The following is a 21,096-nucleotide window of genomic DNA, read 5'->3' as shown; positions in this document are numbered from 1 at the left end:
ATTTGGCTCAGTAGAGTAGCTAATTCTAATGCTAACTAGCGTAAATCAAAAGAAAAAGAATAAAAGACCAAATGACCATTATATGTGTCACATTACAGCCCGGACCCCTCCTTTAGGGTGTGTGTAGTCCCTGTCCATATATGTACTTCCTGTGGGTGTGGTTTATGCAAGTGTTTACCCATCTTGTCAGTCTAATGTGTCACATAATATGTTATGTGTTTAGTATATATGTGACGCCGGGGGCGTCGGGACAGAGGCAGCCGGAGACGTGGGTTGGACAGAAGGTGGTTTATTATCCATGGCAACCAGTAACACTCGTAGTACGTAATGCACGGTAAAGCTCGTAGCGCATACACTGCAGATGCAAGGTAAAGCTTGTAGCGCATACACTGTAGATGCAAGGTAAAGCTCGTAGCGCATACACTGTAGACGCAATGTAAGGCTCGTAACGCATACACTGGAGATGCAAGGTAAAGCTCGTAGCGCATACACAGTGGATGCAAGGTGACGCTCGTACACACACGGTAGGGACGTGCAGTCAACCAGAGACGCTCGTGTAGCGGCAATGTGCAGCACTGGACCAGACGACCTGCGGGCTTAAGAAGTGCAAAGTAAACAAGAAACAGGTGCTCAGTATGATGGTGATTGCGACTGTGGGAGTGGCTGCGTGCGCGGGGGTGTGTGCTGGGATCGGCTGCTGGCCGGGTTGCGCGCCCTCTGGTGGCGACCCGGCCCCCTCACCGTGACAGAGCCCTCCCCCAAGGACCCCTCCCGTCGACTCCCACGCGGTCTTCCCCGTCGCCGCGGAGCTGGCCGGTCTGGATGTTCCCTGTGGAAGTCGGCGATAAGGGAGGGGCCTACCACTTGAGAGGCCGGTATCCAGGAGCGCTCCTCCGGTCCGTATCCGACCCAGTCCACCAGGTACTGTAAGCCACCTCTTCTGCGCCTCGAGTCCAGTAACCTCTCCACGAGGTACGCAACTGCAGCGGCGAGGGCGGCCGTGACGTCGCCACCAGAGGGCGCGCAACCCGGCCCCCTCACCGTGACAATATATTGTGTGTGATAGTCATATCCCATGCTTGTCTTTGTGAGTCATTATGTTAAGTGTTTACTACTCGTGCAGTAATGGCTTTATTGTTAAATAAAACCATATGTGTTGTTGGATTCTCATCTCCGCATCCTGCCATTACTCACACAGTGACAATATGATTATGAATGGATTATATAATTAAAGGAGACTTTTTAGTAAACAAAGTAGGACCAAGGACAAAATGAGGGCTTCCGGGGGAAATATCAGAAAGAGCACAGAACACTAACAGGCCAATGAAGGGCACTAACCAGTGGTGGACGAAGTACACAAACCACATACTTGAGTAAAAGTCCTCCCTTTAGACTTCTACTTGAGTAAAAGTACAAACGTACTTTTTTTCTTTTACATACATTTGGCCTTCAAATGTACTTAAGTATTGATAACGTTCCATCAGTTAGGCTCTAGCAATAAGGCTTTAATATCCTAATATCCTGTTATCTCTATACAATGACTCTTGCATAATCAACTAATTTATGTGGACAGGCTCAACTCTTTGTACACAAACATTTTAAAATGATTAATTCTATGATTATAGTGTTAGTTTCTTTTTATTGTCATAAGCAGTAAACACAGAAGACATGTAATTTCTATTTGCTAGGACCAAGTGGCTATGAAGTAACTTTTTGCGAACAAGCAATTTTGTTTAAGATTTATTTGCAATTGCAAATCCAGATATCAATCTCCTTCTATTTGATGAATAAAATAAACATTTCCTGTATTTTACTGCACCAGCCAAATAGGGTACAGAATAATTTAGGTATTGCAGAATACTTTAGTTTTAGCATATGCAAAAGCACAAAATTTAAGACATATCAACTAGCAGCTACCTGTTAACTATTTTAGCACCATGCTCTGCATGTAAAACCTACTAAATATAATTTGTTTTCTATCGTAAAGTGCTATATTCAAATGTTTATAAGGCATTTTTCGGTTGAGTACTAGCAATAGCCTACTTAGCTAGCTTGCTAACTAACCATGGATACAACATCAGACTTATTTTAACATACATAAAGAAACATTTTGCTGCAAGATATTGATAGATTTCTCATTAAGATAAATGACCAGTAGGCCAAAAAAATTATCTTACCTCTATATGCTTCCTTAAATTGGATGGGGAATATTTGGAGGAACAAATCGTATGATGAGTCTTTTTCAAATGAGACTACTTAAAAAAAGGCCAAGGACTGTGTGGTGTGTTACAATCAGTATATTCATCCATATGAATATAAGTAGGTAGGTAGGACAGTCAGCATTGTAACTGACCAATCATAGCTATGATGGTCACGCCCTAAGAGATGATTAAACAGAACTTCACGAAGTGAGATAAGGAGAGTTGGACAAAAGCCAAAAGATTGCTACCAAGGTCGAACTTCCAAGATCTTCAAAGTTCCTGAAGCATCACAGTATCCCTCACAGCATCAAATACAAATCAGACAGTGAGTCCAGTGACGAGCCTTTCATCCTTGTCATAGACATAACTTATTTTTGCAGTGCTCAAGGACACAATGCTATCTTTGACACTGCTTGCTTTTCGGTAAAATCATGTAGACAATTATATTCTCCAAGTACTCTATTAATACTACATATGGTTAAAGGGAGGAGTTTATATGGTTCCCCCTTCCCCCAGCTCCCCCTTCAAATCACATTTTTAGAATAGGACGGTAGCTGTGCTTAGGAAGAGGAGACATGCTTTTATCTATTTATTTTTATTAGTGTCCTCTATTGGGCAGCTAATATGTAAAGTCAGGATACATCAACCAAATATGTACACTTCAAATAACTGTGTGAAAGTTTTAGCTTGGTGGGTGGGGTGGGGTGGTTGGGGTTTCCTTGTGTTAAGAGTTGGTTGCCATTGGTAGTAATATATACATTTTCTTTAAGCTTAAGGCTACATACACATAAAAGTTCATTGGGGCAACAAAGCAATAAAACTGTACGATACATTTACCCAACAGTATATTTTCTCTGCTTTCTCTCAGAGATTTCTCACTGAACTTTTTTAATATAAATAGTATATTCATACATTCTATCCAAAATTTTGTTGGTGCTGTTAATGTATAAAAAAATCTGTACTGTTTATGTTAAAACACTTTAGTGTCTAAACTATTTGACGTCATAAGCTTTCTAAATCTACAAAAAATATTTTCCATTAGAAATGGTAGATTAACTAAAAGAACGATCACTTTTTTTTGGACCATTTTTAAATGCAAAATCAGATGTCCATAATCTAGTCCATATAGGCAAAGACACAAATGTGTTAACATCTGCCTAAGACATCAGTGCATTTTCCATAATACTGTCAGTGGAATGTGGGACACAGGCACCAATACATAAAAAAAACATTCAGATGGCTCTTGCAGGTACTTTTTCTGTTACTATGCACAAAAATGTAACCATAACAACTGTGCTAGTTGGTATCAGTGCCATGTCTCCATGTGACCTGCACTCTCTGCTTGACTGTGAGCTGATCTGTGAACTATACAATAGCTACAACAAACTGGAAGTAGAACTCTTCTTACACAATTTACATCACAATTAATATCAAACTGCTTAGCATATTAAGTGTAGTCAGAAACAAACAAGCTACCATTTCACATCTGTACTGTTGTTTTCCACATGTGAAGTGTTTAAAAGTTTGTTTTTACAGCTTTGACTCCAAGCATATGTCTTTGTTTGGAGAACCACATACTCTGATATTTCTAAAGTCCTCCGAGATCTCCAGTGGAGTTTTGCCTTTTGTTTCCGGTAGGATGAAGAAGAAGAAGACAGATGCAGCCAAACACACACACGAGAAGAGGAGGAAAGTGAGGGACTTCAGCTCAGCCTGAGGAACACAAGACAGCAAAGTATTAGCTTTTCAATGGCTGAGCTCTTCTGTACCATGTATAGCTACAGCAACCCCATGTTCAATGATCTCTTTATTCCTGGGGTTTTTCACTGGGATTTGTCCCTTGGGTTTATGTATGTGGTTTATCCCTGGGGTTTATCCTGAGCTTTTGATTGGCTGAGCTCTTCTATACCATGTATAACTAGAACAGCAACCCCATGTTCAATTATATCTTTATTCCTGGGGTTATAGCTGTGCAGAAACATTCAGAAATCTCAAATGATTATGTAAAAATACCTTAACAATCGAAAGAACTCAGTTCTTACAATATCACCAGTTAAGATCACTCATCAGTCAGTGATGTCAGTACTTAGTAACGCGTTACTCTAATCTTACCAGTTTTTCGGTAACGAGTAATATAACGCGCTACTATTTCCAGTCCAGTAATCAGATTAAAGTTACTTATCCACGTAACTGTGCGTTACTATTTTTATTTTCCCTAGTAAAAATATATATTTTTGCTTTCTTCTTGACTCAGTTCTACTTTTGTGTCTGACCGTAGCGCTCGACTCCGCACGCTGCGCGCGACCCTGTGAGAGCGCGAGCACGTTTTACAAGTCATTCTGTGCAGTGTCCTCCCGTAACAATATGTGGTAGTATAAAGAAACACCCCTCCAAAACAGGGGAAGGAACATTTACCTGAAGAATTTTAATGTTGCTTTGTGTTTCAGGTTTGAAAAGTGCTGGAATTTTGACTAACGTAGCCTAATTTAAAATGCTTGAAATTGTAATGGTATTTAGTTTCACAACTAGTAGCTGTCTGACTGAAAAGTTCGCTTGTATTACGTTAACAAATAAATTTACAAATAATACCGCGCAATAGCGACTACTACTGCTCACGGTGAATTCCCTAACGGACAGACACTTGGCCACTCAAGGTGTCTTAGCCCTTTAAGTGACACTGGGGGGCGGAGCCTGCGCACGTCAGGGTTGCGTTATCAATAAAGTTTCCCTCCTCTGGATTTTTGGATTAAGCAGTTTCTGCCTCGGTTACCGAACCTGCTTCAATACATTGTTACTGTTAAAAAATGCTCTTCCAATAAAGTGAGTATTGGAAAATTTTATTTTGCTGCTGAACTACTAAAGTAATCTAACGTAGTTACTTTTAAAATAAAGTAATCAGTAACCCAACTAAGTTACTTTTAAAAGGAGTAATCAGTAATCAGTAATCGGATTACTTTTTCAAGGTAACTATGCCATCACTGCTCATCAGTTCAAAAATCAAGCCAAATACTCTAGCCCTCCCTACACCAATCTCAGAACTTCTTAACATTACTACAGCAAATAAAACATTATCCAAAATATATACAATTATATCTCAATTATATCTTAACATTAGCCTACCGTACAAGCAATGGGAAGAAGATTTATCAACAACTCTTAATACCAACTTCTGGATACAGATATGTAATAATAACTATAGCATTATCACAAATACTAATTTACAACTAATCCAGTATAAAGTTATCCACGGAGTACATTATACCAGGGGTTCTCAACTGGTCTCAGCCCGGGACCCACATTTTCTCATTGTCATTAAGTCGCGACCCAGTTTTATACAGTACAAATGTTATAACCTCTGGTTATAACAAATTAAAAGGGTAAACAATTGGTGGTTACCATGGCAACAATATGGTTCTCATGCTGGGCTCCAGACAAAAAAAATACTCAAGGAGCCAGTTGGTCCCAAAAGAAAAAATGAGACACCAATAACTTTTTCTAGGCTCCATAATAATATACAAACTAATAAACATTGCAACACACATCAGATCAGCTGTTATTTAGGATCTCTGTCGTCCAACATGCCTGATGTCTTTCTCTTCCTTGTAACTGTGGTTAAGTTGGCTTCATGTTCTCATTTTAAATGTTCTACTATTACCGTCTACAAATGACCTTAACATGGACGAAAGTGGCGGTCGTAAAGGCCCCAGAGCACTGCGCACTCTATTTTTCTTCAAAGATTTAAATAATTTTTAAATGATTCTTCATAAGATAAAAACAAGTTGTATAAATATTAAGTGCACATTTTGTCAAATGTTTCAATAACTTTTAAAATGTCCATCATAAGAGCATAAAACAAGTTATAGTACATTAAGTGCATCCTAATCAACAACCTTGTTTTGTGGAATTATGGTGGCCCATTTAAAAGCTATTGAAATATTTGACAAAAACTTACCACCACACATTGGTGCAAGGTATAAATACCCATATTTTAGTTGTAGGTTGTTACTAAAGATGAACTTAATGTAATCCAACTACTTTGGTGGTCTTAGATGGACCGTTTAAAAGTTATTGAAATTATTGCAAAAAACGGAGTGCGCAGTGCTCTGGGGCCTTTACGACCTCCACTTGCGTCCGTGTTAAGGTCATTTGTAGACGGTGCCTTAGATGTTGCAGCGGTGACAGCAGTATATTTAAAATAACATGTTTTAAAATACATATATTCCTGACGTAAACAAAGTTGTAGATGTTTGTCTTGGGTGCCAGAAATAGAAATTTGCATATTTTGGCACTTTTAACTTAAAGGTATTGAAGAAATAATTCCGAATATGCAAACGTGAAACGAACTTTACCAAGTTTCCTAGTATGAGTGACTTTTGATCCCATTAAAATTTACTTAAAACTATGTACAGTTATAAAGGAGTGTGTCCTCTTATGGTCCGACAGAAATGTAGACTGTGTGAAAAAATCCAATAATTTTGGCTTCGCTATTTTCATCAAGCTAACGCTTAGTGCTAAAGTTTCAGCTCGGCTCCGCTGCTTTGCGAGTCATGCTGGTGATTCCCGCTTTTGTTAATGGGCAGAGCGAACACGAGAGTGGGAACTACAGCATATCGGTTAACTTTTAAAATACAACGACCATTTTAGTCGCAATCTGGAGCTGTGGCATGTGCCTCTGTCTTTTTTCAAGATAAAAGACGAGTACAAAATCAGAAGAGTACTTTTTTTAACAAGCTGTCCGCGACCCACCCAGAACGTGTCCGCGACCCACTTTTGGGTCGCGACCCACCAGTTGAGAATCACTGCATTATACCACATACAAAATGTATAAAACGGGATTCACAAACTCACCAAACTGTAAACACTGCAATCAGAACACTGTTGATAATTATATCCATGCTATGTGGCACTGCACTCCAGTTAACCAGTTTGGGAATGAAGTCACTACTCATCTATCTCAAGCACTAAATACCCAAATTCACCCAACACCTTCATTATGCCTGCTAGGAGACATATCAACCATTAACACAACACCACAAAACAATAGAACAATCCTAATGTCGCTAGTCATTGCCAAAAAAGTCATCCTCATAAATTGGAAAACAAAAAATAACATAAACATCAATCACTGGAAAAATCTTGTAATATATTATATCCCCCCAGATACACACTTAGAGCCTACAATAAATACAGATATAGACTTAATCTAGACACAACTAACACAAATATTACATCACAACATAAGCAAATTCAACTGTAGCAAATAAATCACAAGTTTATGATTCTAGTACATTCCTATCTTCTGATAAGCAATAGGGTATATTATATATTATTGTATTATATTATGTTATATTATATTATACTATATTGCATTATACCATATTATATATCTGTATATATGTTTAACCCCCTCTTCCTTTTGTTTCTGTCCCCCTTTACACCCCCCCTCCCCCCCACATTTAAAATGTATAAAATTTATACGGATGCACCGAAATGAAAATTCTTAGCCGAAACCGAAAACCGAAAATGAGGAAACCAAGGCCGAAAACCGAAACACCGAAATACATTATGCCAATTATTAGCAACATTGGATTTATGGCTAACCTCACTAAAATCAAGGCATTGCTATTCAAAGAATAAATCAACTACAAAATTTGATTTGAAAATATTTATTTAGCACTGACATTACAGTAATGCATATTATAAAGTAAAATTAGTGGTGGGCCGTTAACGGCGATACCGCTGCCAACGGCCGACCACTAATTAAATTTAACTCGCTTGCAGACCGTTTTTATCTGAGAGGATAAATATATGTATTTTATACGAGTTAAATTTAATTATAACTGACTGGCCTGAAAGATAAATATAAATTCTCTCATAAAAACGTGACGTGAGTTGCAACAACATTAAACAGCTCAGGTAAACACACTTCTGAGATGTCGTCTGCTCGGCAAAACATAACGGGGCTCAATGTGCTCTATTAGCCTACGAAATCCCTATGACAGAGAACGGCTGATCGTCTAAAGCTGGGCGTACACTGTACGATATTTTAAATCGTGTACTCAGCTCCAGCTCAAACTGTACGACTAAATCGCAGGGTTTAATTCACAGCTCACGATTCATATGCTCACACTATACGACCCGACGCTCTCATGCGATCTCACGAGGAGCGATTTGAATTTCAAACATGTTTGATATTCTTGCGACGCTGCGATTTCTGATCGGGAGTTGGTCGTGAGGTGTGAATCGCTCCTCGTTTACCTGTGTAAACTATACGATGCACGACACGCGATTGAGCCGAAACTCGGCCCGATCGAAAAATAGTCGCACGAGTGAAAAATCGGCTGAAAATGGGCCAAAAATCGCACAGTGTACGCCCAGCTTAAGGCAACGAGTTCCATAATTTTTGGTGTAATGTCCTTTGCCTTGGCGCCATCACTGGAAAACGTTTTTGCTAGCTTTATCCAAATAAACACGTGCAGGCGATTTTTGCTTGCGTCATCACAGCACATTGTTTCGGCCGTGTTGTTTCGGTGATGAAAGTATTTCGGCCGAAAACCGAAAATGCAAATTTAAGCCATTTCGGCCGAAAATTTTCGGTGGCCGAATTTTCGGTGCATCCCTAAAAATTTATATATGTTTTTATCATTGAATAAACAATAAAGTATCAATAGTCCTCCGAAGAGAGGGGGTGGTGGTGGGGAAAAAAAAACCTTAACAATAAATGTGTAAAAATCTGTAAAAGTATTATTTTCTCTGTAGTATTTTTTTTCTCTTAGAATTTTTTGTTTGTCTATATGAATATTTAGCAGTTTAACAGTAGTATTAGTATTCCCTAAGAACTCTCTACATAAATTTGAACTCAAAAAGTATAAAAACATTATTAGATGAACTCACATGGGGTTAGACGTGTCTGACTGAGTTAGTGCAACTATTCTAAGTTTAAAGTTTACATTTGGTGTGCAAGATTAGTAACTTATGGGTGGTGCCTAATGGATACATGAGATACATGAGTACATGAGTACATACATTAGTTGTATGTATGTTGTGTATGTGTATGTCTAAAGCACCCATCAGTTTCCTAGCCATTAGCAATGATACAATATTAAAGTGGAATTATACTAACATTGTTAGAATGTAAAAAACTTAAAGAAAGAAAGAGAAAATTAATCTCATAATGGAAGTTTGCCTTTATGAGAAATCCATTTCCAAGGGCTTGAGTAAGTGTATCAGTCTGTATGTTGTGTATGTCCATGCAGGACTACTAATACATACACCAGTTCCCTTATTGCCTATAGTCATAATGGGATGTTGATGTGCAGTTGTGCTGTTACTGTGGTTACGTAATAAACTTACTAGAAGGAAGGGGAAAATGAATCCAAATATGGAAACGTTTGCCCATGCGAGAAATCCACTGATCACAAATGCAGCAGACCGATATGACTGGTCAAACATCTCATGGATGAGTGACATTGTGACCCCAACTGCCAAGGACAATCATTCCTTTTGATTTCATGACTTCATTGACATATTTACATTAATAAAACATTAATAAATTGTACCTGTGCTTTAATGTTTGGAATATCTTACCTGGTCCTCCTCCATAAAAAATCATGAAGAGAAATATGAAGCCAACTGTACTGTGTGTGATCCAGGAAGCGTAGTCCTAGGTATACAGTAAAGAAGAATGAATACATGAATTTATGTATGAATAAACAGTTTTCTGGACACAGTTTAAAAAAGAGACCCAATGTAGGTAATATATATATATATATATATATAAAGTAAGTGCAGTGTCTACATTTGACCCAGTTTGCTTTCACTATAAGTGGCTATAACATGAATTGGTAGCTATACATGACAACCTGACGACAAATCTCAACAGTTATAGAACAAACATCCCAGCTGGCACACGACCGACCTTCAATGTTGAAATGTGGTTGAAATATGGTTGAAATACTGTCTGTTGTCGTTTCAACGTTGAAACAACGTTTAATGTTAAATGATTGCGCAAACGTTGAACTAATAACAGTGAATCAACGTAATATCTTAAACCTGCCTTTGTATTACCATTTCAAGTTCAAAAAAGTACAAACAACTCTTTGGCATTGGATGTGTGACGATGGGTGCGACGTCAAGGACGAGACACACAATCCTTTTTGGCAACAAACGACACTTTACTTTTATAACGGATAAGCGCGTATAGCGCACGTGAAACATTGAATAAATACAGAGACGTGTAAACATTAGACAACGACGAGCACAGGACACTGCGCGAGCGCACATTAAATAGACAAACCACATTAGCCCCACATGATTACGAGAGGAGTCACAGGTGAGACAGATTATCACACGACATAGCTATAACCACGGAAATCCACAGACGCAGACAATGCACGTGGACCCCGTAAACACACGCCCAATAGGGAGGGGCCGGGGTCCTCAACGTGACAGGATGAGGGTTTTGAAAGAGGTATTAATTATAATTATTATAATTATAAATATAGTTTTTATTTATTTATTAATTCGTCCAAAAACGTCATCAAAAACAGGCAGGTATTAACAAGGAAGACAACATCAGGCAATGAAATAGTTTGAAAGCAGAAACAAAACTTCGCAATGACAAATCAACTAGTTTAAATAGAGCAGGAGACAGTATTCGACATCAGGCAGAACTGTGAGTCTTGTGTGATCACTCGAGGGATTCTGGCAGTGTCACCAGTAATGCAGGCGGAGGGCGTGAAATATAAAGGTATGTATGTCCTTTTTATTTGTTCTTCTTACATAATATGCACGGTATTATATCTTATCATATATTAATATCAAGGCATTTTTTCTGTTCCAGACCCGGCGACCTTGGCTGCTTGGCCTGGCGTACGTTGGTGTGGCGTACGTTTGGCATTTTTGCTCACTTGGCATCTTTTAAAGTTAAGTTACGGTAAGTAAAGTCAAAGTTTAGTCAATACCTGAGGAGCATAATATTATTAATTACACATAGTTACTAAACAGGCGACCCCAGTAACGCTAGCTGATTAGCTTTCCTGGCTAGGTGAGGATGCCTGACTAGTTAGCATGAGCAATTAGAAACGAGTGGATAAAAAATCTATATTTTTACAAATTTAGATGTTCGTTCGTTAAAAATAGTTGGCACTGTATACAGGATGTACAGTATTTATGGTGTTTGCTTTTCCTCTTTAGACAATGTTCTCAGCACGCACAAAATCACACAACAGGAGGCAATGGACATGATGGCTAAATACCTCAAGTATGCACCGGAGAGGTTGTGTGGTGGTTCTCCGAGAAGAAATTTACAGAGAGAATAAAAAAATAAAATTGTTCTTTTTTCATTATGGCATACAGTTGTTTTTTTTCCTCCCTCCCATGCAATTTTGAGCATCATGAACGTGAGTTTTGTGGTTTATTCAATGTCACGGAACAGCTCCGGACCCTTCCCTGTGGGCGTGCCGTTACGTTGTCTGCGTGTCGTTATGTCCATGTTTGTACTTCCGTGGGCGTGGGTCGTCTGTGAGCGTGTTCGTTTGTTACACCTGTGCCTTGTCTCGAGGTCACGTGGGTCCGTGTAATTCACCTATTTAATGTGCGTTCACGCAGTGTCTTGTGCTCGTCTTTGTCTAAAGTTCATGCCTGTGTAAGCACTAGCGTCAGCGTGCTTGCACCGTTTGTGCTGGGCTTTGCGTTGTGTGGATGAAATAAATGTTCTGTGTGCACCGTAAGACGCTGGTAGTGTCTCTTTCTTCCTCCGTCACCACAGCGTCACATTCAAGGTTGAATGTATGACGTTGATATGACGTTGGCATATCAACGTTGATTCACTTTTCAAAATCGACACCAAATCCAACGTTGATTCAACCATCACATGTGACGCTGATTCAATGTTGATTCAACGTTGAAATGCCTGCTGGGATGTAACGCATTACTCCGCTGTGCCGCCCCCACTTCCGTCTTTTCGTCTGTTTTATTGTTTTCTTTCACCGCATAGTTCCAGCCCTTTGTGTTATATGTTTCACCTGTACCCTATTGCCTCTTAAATTATTTGGTTTCATGCTCTCCACGTTTCCAGGTTGTTTTGAGTTCTTTTTGTCCGCGTTCTTGTTTTTGTAGGTTTATTCTAGTCTCTGTTTCAATCTTTATTATCAGTCTTCTCTATCTCTTATTATTATACATTCTATTGTTGTAGTGGTTTTTTTGTATTAGGTATGTGTTTTCCTGTGGGTTAGTTATTGCTTTTGGTGAGACATTTCTTTTCTAGTTCGCGGCTCTGTTATGTTTGGTCGTTCCCCGTGTTTGTTCATTCTTTAATAGCCCCACCCCCCGTTTGTCAGTATTTCACTATTAAGATCCTATGCCCGGGTGGATAGTTTTATTTTGAATTGCATGGTTAATACTCTGCATTGTTATTGTTATCAAAGTCCTCATGTTCTCTCCCTTCTCTCTCTCTCCTACTTGCGAATTACCAGATTCTACTGAGTCCTTTGCTGTTACGTGGTTTATCCAAATGTTGATCCTGTCACTGCGTAATGAGTTTGTTACCGGCCACAATATTACGTGGTTTATCTAAATGCCCAGTTGATCTGGTTACCACGTTAAGAGTTTGTCAATTGGTAGTCTGTCCTTGTGTCCTGAATTAAATACACAAATGAAACCCTGGTCTCAACGCGTGTCTTACTTCAGTCATGTTAGCAACGAAAACTTTACAAAACACTTTGAATAAACTGATAAAAAGGCAAACATTCCCTTTAAACATAGTGGGATACACTGGACTAGATTTTCCTTTCAAAATTGTTGGCTTGTAGTGGAATATAATGACATGTCATATTTATATTTACATTTACATTTATGGCATTTAGCAGACGCTCTTATCCAGAGCAACTTACAAAAGTCATATGTGAAATTTTAAGTCAGAATATCTTAAAAACATATGGATAAGTGTGGCTGTTAGATTTTACAGGGCATACTGTATAATATAATGTTTTGCTGCTGGACAGTCACCTTTAGAAGAAGCATGATAGTGATCAAAGCCATAATGATCGCCATGGCTCCATAACCTGCCCAAAGCAACACTCTCCTCCCTACCCGGTCAATCAGCAGACCCTGTGCACAACACACAATAATACACCATATAATAATAATAATAATACACTCACCTCTCACAGTTGTCGTCAATCATCAGACCCTGTGCACTACACATGTGGTGGTGTATGCCACATGCAAACATTATACAATCCAAGGATAAAGTATACCTGTCATCTGTGTTGCCCATGTAAGTTTGTTTGTTTCAATTTGCTCTACTGCTTTGTCGCCAAAAAGTCAAATTGCCTCCTGTTTTCACTGGTAAAGTTAGAGTTAGTTTTGTTCTTCAGCAGTAGTTAATATCTTCCACAATTTCCAAGTTGATAGTCAAAGATCAAAGATTGGTGAGCAGACACACGTGCCTAACTCTCAGATACCTGAGTAAGCCATACCTGAGTAAGGCTGCCTACTTCCATGCTGTCTACTTCCATGATGCTTTGTTACCAGCATTGATGTTTGCTGCTCTTATAATTATGACACCATTCGGGATTGTTGTCAGCACAAAAAAACTCTCATCATACAAGTTCAGGATTCTCTGAGAAATTCTAGAACTCACACACATGATGTTAGTGAGGATTTCTGACATCCCCACTCCCAGGGTGACATAACGGATCTTGTCCACTGGAATCCCTGCTTCCTGGAAGATGCTGAATGAGAACATGCTGATCTGTGGGAGCAGAGCATCATTGGAAAGAAGTAACATTACTCTTACAGGAATATTACGTATTGAAAACTAATATACGGTGCTTTTTGTTCTGAGTTTCATACATATACTAACTCATCACAGTGAATAACAGTGAGCAAGTGAGTGTGACCCTAACACTTTTAGGTTGAAAGTGGCACTACTGTCAACTAGCTGCACCACTCACAACTCATTTAGCATTGTTCTTAATATGATTGTATTGGTCTTAATATAGTTGTACTGTTCTTAATATGGTTAATTGCTATTGAAATTCAAAATGTAACAAATAAATATAACACAATCTGCATCACACTCAAAACCCAAGAGTTGCGTGCCATTTCAGACTTCCTGTATCATTCAGAGGTGACACTATGTTGCATTTAAAAAACAAAAATTATATAAGAGCGGGAATGTGGATGGAGAAGGATTTAATGGGTTGAATGCTGGATGTTGTATGCCAGAAGACAGTAACTGTGAACTGTGACATAACAGTCAGTAAATGATTACCACCACTATGACTATGACTGATTAACTAAATACTGTAATGTTTAATTTTTGTGGTTTACCCCTGAAATGCCACAGAATTGGATGCCTTCAATGAGGACCAGCAGAGTGAGGAGCTGCCAGCGTACACTCTTGTCCCTCAGCAGCTCCTGTAGAGTCTTACTCCGCTCTCCTTTCAGAGACGCCTGCTCCTCCAACATCTCCTCAATCTCCTTCTCATACTCTCCAGGTCCCCACAGACACTGCAGCGCTGCAACACACACACACACACACACACACACACACACACACACACACACACACACACACACACACACAAACGCACACACACACACGCACAAACACACACACACGCACACACACACACACACACACACACACACACACACACACACACACACACACACACACACACACGCACACACACACACACACACACACACACACACACACACACACACACACTGGTGGTTAGAGACCTGGCCTTGTGACCAGAGGGTTAATATCCCTCGGTTGTGGGTTCTATTACCAGACCCCCTAAACATTTAACAAACATTTATATAAACATTTATACAGGCATGGTAAATTGATGTGTGTAGATTTGTACCTTTTCTACACTGGTCAGTGTCCTCTTTCTCTATCAGTAAGTATCTTGGTGCTTCAGGGAAGAAAGGCAACGTTACCATCTGAATCAGGGAGAAAAATGCTGGAACACAGAGCAGAATATTCCAGAATTCCTCCCGGCCCAGGAGCTCACTGTGGGGGTAGCACAATGGACAGTGTTACAGCATTTTAGCATATATAAGTAGTGTATATTACAGTTTTTGACGACTGCTAATGTGCGTTTGTCCAATCTGTAGTCACATTTTCAAAATTCCAAACACAGTGAACACAACATCAGTTTTCAGTGGCTATACTATTAGTTCAATTCATGTTGTTATGGCACAAAATGCTGTCATTTTACATGTTTTCATAATGCTTAAATTTTCTATACACACAAGGTTATCCAATAACAAAATTCTGGATCGTTTTTGTCTTATTTACAATTGCTTGTACACAGCATGCCAAAAATGAAAGCCTAAGGTTCAAAACCTTAAATATCGTATAAAATGCCAAGTTCTGCAAAAACAAAGGCAGCTGAAAAGTTATTACTGTTGTACACATTTTTTGCACATATAGATAAATGAAGTATAGTATAAAACAGGGGTCACCAACCTTTTTGAAGTTGGGAGCTACTTCTTGGATACCAATTATTGCGGAGGGCTACCAGAGAGAAAGTTGTTGAGCGGGGGGGGGGGGGGGGTGGCGGCGAACGAAAGTTGTTGAGCGGGGGGGGGGGGATTGGGTTCATGTGCGCGTGTCAAATGCTAAGCGGGAAGACCGCTAGCAACCGCGGACAATCGCTAATAGCAGCAAAAACATAAACGATGCAGCGCTTTGGTGCATGGCAATATAGTGAGCTGTTTTTAAAACAAGCCCGCGGGCGACTCATAACGTCCTCGCGGGCGACATGGTGCCCGCGGGCACCACGTTGGTGACCCCTGGTATAATATATATATATATATATATATATATATATATATATATATATATATATATATATATATATATATATATATATATATATATATATATAAAGTATAAAATGAAGTACAGTAATGTACCGGGTCAGAGAGGAGCAAATATAACAATTTGTCCTGCAATCTCAAGTGCTGGTTTGGTCCTTCACAAATGCCAGATTGGTCCCTATAACAGTGACCTCCTTCTTTCGTTTTTGAATGAACTCTACCAACAACTTGTTCCAGAAGCAGAAAGGGAACAGGTGAGAGGAAACACGAGGACATTTGTGATGGGACGATGTAGCATTTTGTCATTCTCATGTCATCACAAAGAGTGATGTCCCTTTTCCTCCCGCCCTACTCGCCTTTCCTCAACCCCACTAAGGAACTTTTTTCAGTCTGGAGGTGGAAGGTGTATGATCATCGGCCCCATGACCAAATGTCCCTGCTGCATGCAATGGATCCCGGCTGCAGAGACATTTCAGCTGAAGACTGCCAGGGGTGAATAAGGCATACCAAGCTTTTCTTTCCCAGGTCCATGGCAAGGGCCAACATCAGATGTGATGTGGATGAAAACATGTGGCCAACTGCTGAAGGCCGTTTAGATTAGACCTAACAAGACTGTTCAGTTTTGTATTCTGTTTTTCCCCCTTGTGTGGCTTTTTTTGTATATGTGTATTTTTTTGTATGTGTGGGACCATGGCTAATTATGTTTACAATTACGATAATTATTTTTTGGGTTAGGCCACAATTCACAGTAATGTCCCTAATACAGTAAAATATACCCTTTACTGCAAAACTGTTACTGACTCATTTTTTTGTCTAATCTACATTCCATATAGTACCTAACAGTAAATATCACTCATTGTGTAGACAGTATGTTGCCAAAAATGTACATTTGAAAAAAAGTCCAAATGAAACGGATTACAGTAAACATGAACTGACTAAGAAAACAACAGATGTTACTGTAAAATGTCTGTTGTTTGCTGGGAGAGGGTAAAATATTACATGTAATACTGTTTCTGTATTGCCATCAAATGTTAGTTTTTTTACAGTGGTTGTGCAGTGATCGACTATGTTCATCTCGAAAAGAGAATATGTGCTAGTGGTTGAAAGAATGATTGGATACTGAACCAGGTTTGCTGTATTTTAACAAAGTTGTTTGCATTGTGAAATGCAGAGTTGTTATTTAGTTAGGAAAATGTGCTTTTGAACACGATATTAATTATTTGGCTATTTGTGTGAGGTCAATGTGTTGCTGTGTTTAGAGTTTTGACAATGTATCACAAGTATTGGGAAATGCACGTTAGCAGTCGTCAAAAACTGTAAAGAGGAATAGTCAGTCTACTGAATGGATTTTACTGGGTCATGAAAGAGACATTAGAATATATATTCTGCAGGTAAGACTTGCAGATAAGCATGACATACTATAATAAGTTTTAATTTTCCATAATAAAACCAACATCACCTCAGTCCAGCGATATGCCCGGACAGTTTTCCAGTGGCCAAAAAAGCTGTAGCTGTAAGAGTTACCACCCCTCTGATCTCCTTGGGTGAGCTCTCTCCCAGGTAGAGAACATGGATGTTCCTACTTAACCCTTCATGAACAAGAATGGATAAAGCCTCTGAGAGCTGGGACACTTCCAGTTTGAAAAACATTTATGGTCTTAAAGATTTCCTATTATACATTCAGACATCTTTCATGTGATGAGACTGTATATTCCATACTGGCTACTGGATTAGAGCTATATATGCTTGTAATTACAATATTGTTTATACCAGGAGTGTGTGTGTGTGTGTGTGTGTGTGTGTGTGTGTGTGTGTGTGTGTGTGTGTGTGTGTGTGTGTGTGTGTGTAGAGAGAGAGAGAGAGTGAGAGAGAGAGAGAGAGAGAGAGAGAGAGAGAGAGAGAGAGAGAGAGAGAGAGAGAGATTACCTGATGTAAACCCAAACAGGAATCGAGACAGCATGATCATCTCAAACGAGTTTGCAGCTCTGCATGTGCACATGATGGCTGAAGCTACAATGTTGATCACATTGTTCCAGAGCATGGCCCTCTTTCTGTGAGGGAGTGTTTATGTATATTACCTAATGCAAGAAATGTTGGATGCTAATAGAGGTTTTTCTTCGTTTTTCTCATTGGCACAAACTCTTACACATGGTATTGGTAATGCATCAGTTTGTATTTGAAAAGTTCTTCCCCCTGAACATTTAGTCCTACTTTAGGTAAATGAGTACCCCAGCGGACATGCCGGTGATTATCTCACTGGGTTCCTGACCCAGGCTCATATACCGCTGTTAGGTAAGCTCAGTTAGACTTCACAGGACAAAATACAGGCAGTAGCTGACTCAGACAGGGCCAGATAGGTCATACTGTAGGAGGGGCCTGACACAGGACCTTGATTTACTATACTGAGATTTTAGGATTGGGAGATTTAGGACTACACTACTGATCCACAGGCTCTCTTTTCACCTTAAGCTTCAATCATGAAAGGTGTCTCTAATAAAATGTTCATTTAGTGCATTTATGTTACAGCATATCCATATCTAAGTTGACTGGCAATAATAGATGTAAAGTTATTTGAGATTTGACTCAACATATTCAACCTCAGTGTACTGTAAGCACAACTATGTTGGTAATGCTGCCAACCTTTCAAAATATATCATCTCAGTGAAACAATACACAGAATTAATTAAGTACTGATTAGCAAAACAAGAAATTAGAGAAATGCTCACCTGCCCAGGTAGTTGGTGACCCACCGGACACTGATGGCACCAAAGAGTCCACCTAAAGCATATGAGGACACCACAGCAGACCAGACCATTCTGGCTGAGTTCTCTCCTGGAGCGCCACCATACCGCTGTGTCCAGCTGCTGTTTATGAAATCCTTAATGAACTGTGGACCAGTACAACACGACTAAATGACTTATTATACCAACAACTTTACACTAACATACAGCCCAAATGGCAAAAAAGTCAGTCTCTCCTTTAAGTCCCCAGAAGGAGCTTAAACACTTGCATTTTCCACTTGTATTTCTGCTCATAAATGTGTATCAGGTGCAGCAGCCATATTTTGGAACTTTGAATGTGGGGTGGCATTAAATGAGTGTTCTGAGTAATAAACTCACCAGAGATGGAGAGCTAATCAGAGTAATGTGGCTGCCATTCTGGAAGGTTCCACCAAGCCCAAGAACTATGATAAAAAGCAGAGCCCTGCCCTGTACCTGCAGTCAAACCAAGACATTTATTACAAATCAGTCTGTTAATATTACCAAGGACATTACTTTGTAGCCATTTGATAAGATGAATTTTATTGATTATTCAAATAAAATAAATAAAATCACTTATTGTAAGCAGAATCATTTTTTAAAATTATGTAAAGATATCTGAGCTACTTTATAACCCATAATTTTAAGAAAGCTTATGAGATATGCATTCTCGTATCATGTCTTAACTACGATTCACTATGACTTAAGGTTTGATTTAAACAAGCTTGAGTCAAAATGAATACAGATGTGTATAGTACTCCTCACATTTGTGTTAATGACTAGTATGTGAAAATGTTATTGAATTAAAATGAGCTTACCAGCTGCTTTAAGCTCTTCATGTCTCTCCAATTGAACGTTTGTATTAGTTATGATTCACACCAACCAAGTGTACATTGAACTCTATTTAGAGTAAGATTAATTTTCTACCTTGGTTTAACAAATCATCCGCCTACATCATCATGACAACATCATCATGGGTAAGATGTCATGGGTGTATGTGTGGCACTATTGAATAGTAGTATACATGGAAATAGTAGCCCCCTATTTAATTTTGATGTCCAAGGTCATTCGGTACTACCGAGCCCGGGAGGGGACATGGGTAAAAAATAAAAATTAAACGAGGGAACGTTTTACCATTCGAGCGCACGTTTTCTGTAATTCGTGCTCACGATTTATTAGCACGAATTTATTAGTTTTAATTAAACTCGTGCTCACGGTTTAGTAATTCGTGCGCACGATTAACAATTCGTGCGCACGTTTTGTTTTAATCGTGCGCACGTTTTCATTCATTCATTTGCAAACCCTACTGGCCTAAGCGCATACATTGCAGATACAAGGAGAGAGGCAGTAACAGTTCTCTGAAACTGTATATACTTTGATTGTTTAGATTTATGCCACAATGAACAGAGATACGTTTATTAGGTCTTATTTGCTTATGCGTCATGAGGACATTGTAGCTTCCCTTGCACAGCGGGGAATCACAATCAGTAAACGGCATCTGAAGCGAATTCTAAGCATTTTAATGAACATTTATGACGAATTTTAATGTTGCTTTGTGTTTCAGGTTTGAATAGGCTACTTTAAATGCTTGAAATTGTAACTACTTCGTTTCACAACAAATATCGGTCTAACTGAACAGTTCTCTTGTATTAGGTTAACAAATACAAGCCTCTTGTAATTCCAGGACGAAACATGAGAGAAGGTGAAGACGTTCAGATTGGGCGTTTTGAAAATAAACAACCATTAAACAAATGTGATTACAAGCGAATTATTTTGAATAATTTCGAGTATATGTATAAACGTTCCCTCGTTTAATTTTTATTTTTTACCCATGTCCCCTCCCGGGCTCGGTAAAAACGTTCCCTCGTTTAATTTTTATTTTTTACCCATGTCCCCTCCCGGGCTCGGTACCTTTTCTTTAATTTAACAGTTTAATATATTTCACCAGTAGAGGGTGCTCGGTACCATATTCACCACTAACTGCCGCTCTGACCGACAGAAGAGTCGGCCAGTCAGTAGCGAACGCACCGAGTGGTAACCTGCCGTTTTCTCTGTTGTGCAAGTAAGCTGGGTGGTAGGCTAAATTATATAAAATGAGAGCGAATATGAGATGATTCTTGTGCAGTGTAAATGGTGGACTCTTGGTCCGAGGCAGTTGTGGTAACAGGCTGCAGAGTGGGTTTATGTTTGTAAGCTAAAGCTAATGGTATGATCGGACAGGCTAATGCTAGGCTGTGGAGCGCACATGGTCGTATAGGCCCTTTTCACAACAAAACGGAAATACGTCACCGCCG

The 21,096-nt window shown here is 39.2% G+C and overlaps 1 protein-coding gene across 2 annotated transcripts; it reads right to left on the bottom strand.

Annotated features, from left to right (window-relative positions):
- Window positions 1–1,073: 1,073 nt before the first annotated feature.
- LOC143495130 (solute carrier family 2, facilitated glucose transporter member 11-like) lies at window positions 1,074–19,741 on the bottom strand. 2 transcript variants are annotated; one of them, XM_076992438.1, is made up of 12 exons: window positions 19,621–19,741; window positions 19,163–19,258; window positions 18,770–18,930; window positions 17,970–18,094; window positions 17,503–17,632; window positions 15,083–15,231; window positions 14,538–14,725; window positions 13,846–13,956; window positions 13,209–13,310; window positions 9,789–9,864; window positions 9,555–9,682; window positions 1,074–3,914 (listed from the first exon to the last, which is right to left on the bottom strand). In XM_076992438.1, exons 1-12 carry the CDS (start codon window positions 19,639–19,641, stop codon window positions 3,732–3,734), a joined length of 1,470 nt encoding a protein of 489 aa, XP_076848553.1. In that variant the 5' UTR covers window positions 19,642–19,741; the 3' UTR covers window positions 1,074–3,731. The 2 variants fall into 2 exon arrangements, with proteins under 2 accessions (XP_076848553.1, XP_076848621.1); XM_076992506.1 differs by lacking the exon at window positions 9,555–9,682 and having other exon boundaries at window positions 3,781–3,914.
- Window positions 19,742–21,096: the final 1,355 nt, after the last annotated feature.

This window comes from Brachyhypopomus gauderio, chromosome 1, assembly GCF_052324685.1.
Source record: "Brachyhypopomus gauderio isolate BG-103 chromosome 1, BGAUD_0.2, whole genome shotgun sequence".
In the NCBI taxonomy this organism is placed as follows: Eukaryota; Metazoa; Chordata; class Actinopteri; order Gymnotiformes; family Hypopomidae; genus Brachyhypopomus; species Brachyhypopomus gauderio.
This window is presented reverse-complemented; position numbering and strand designations above follow the sequence as displayed.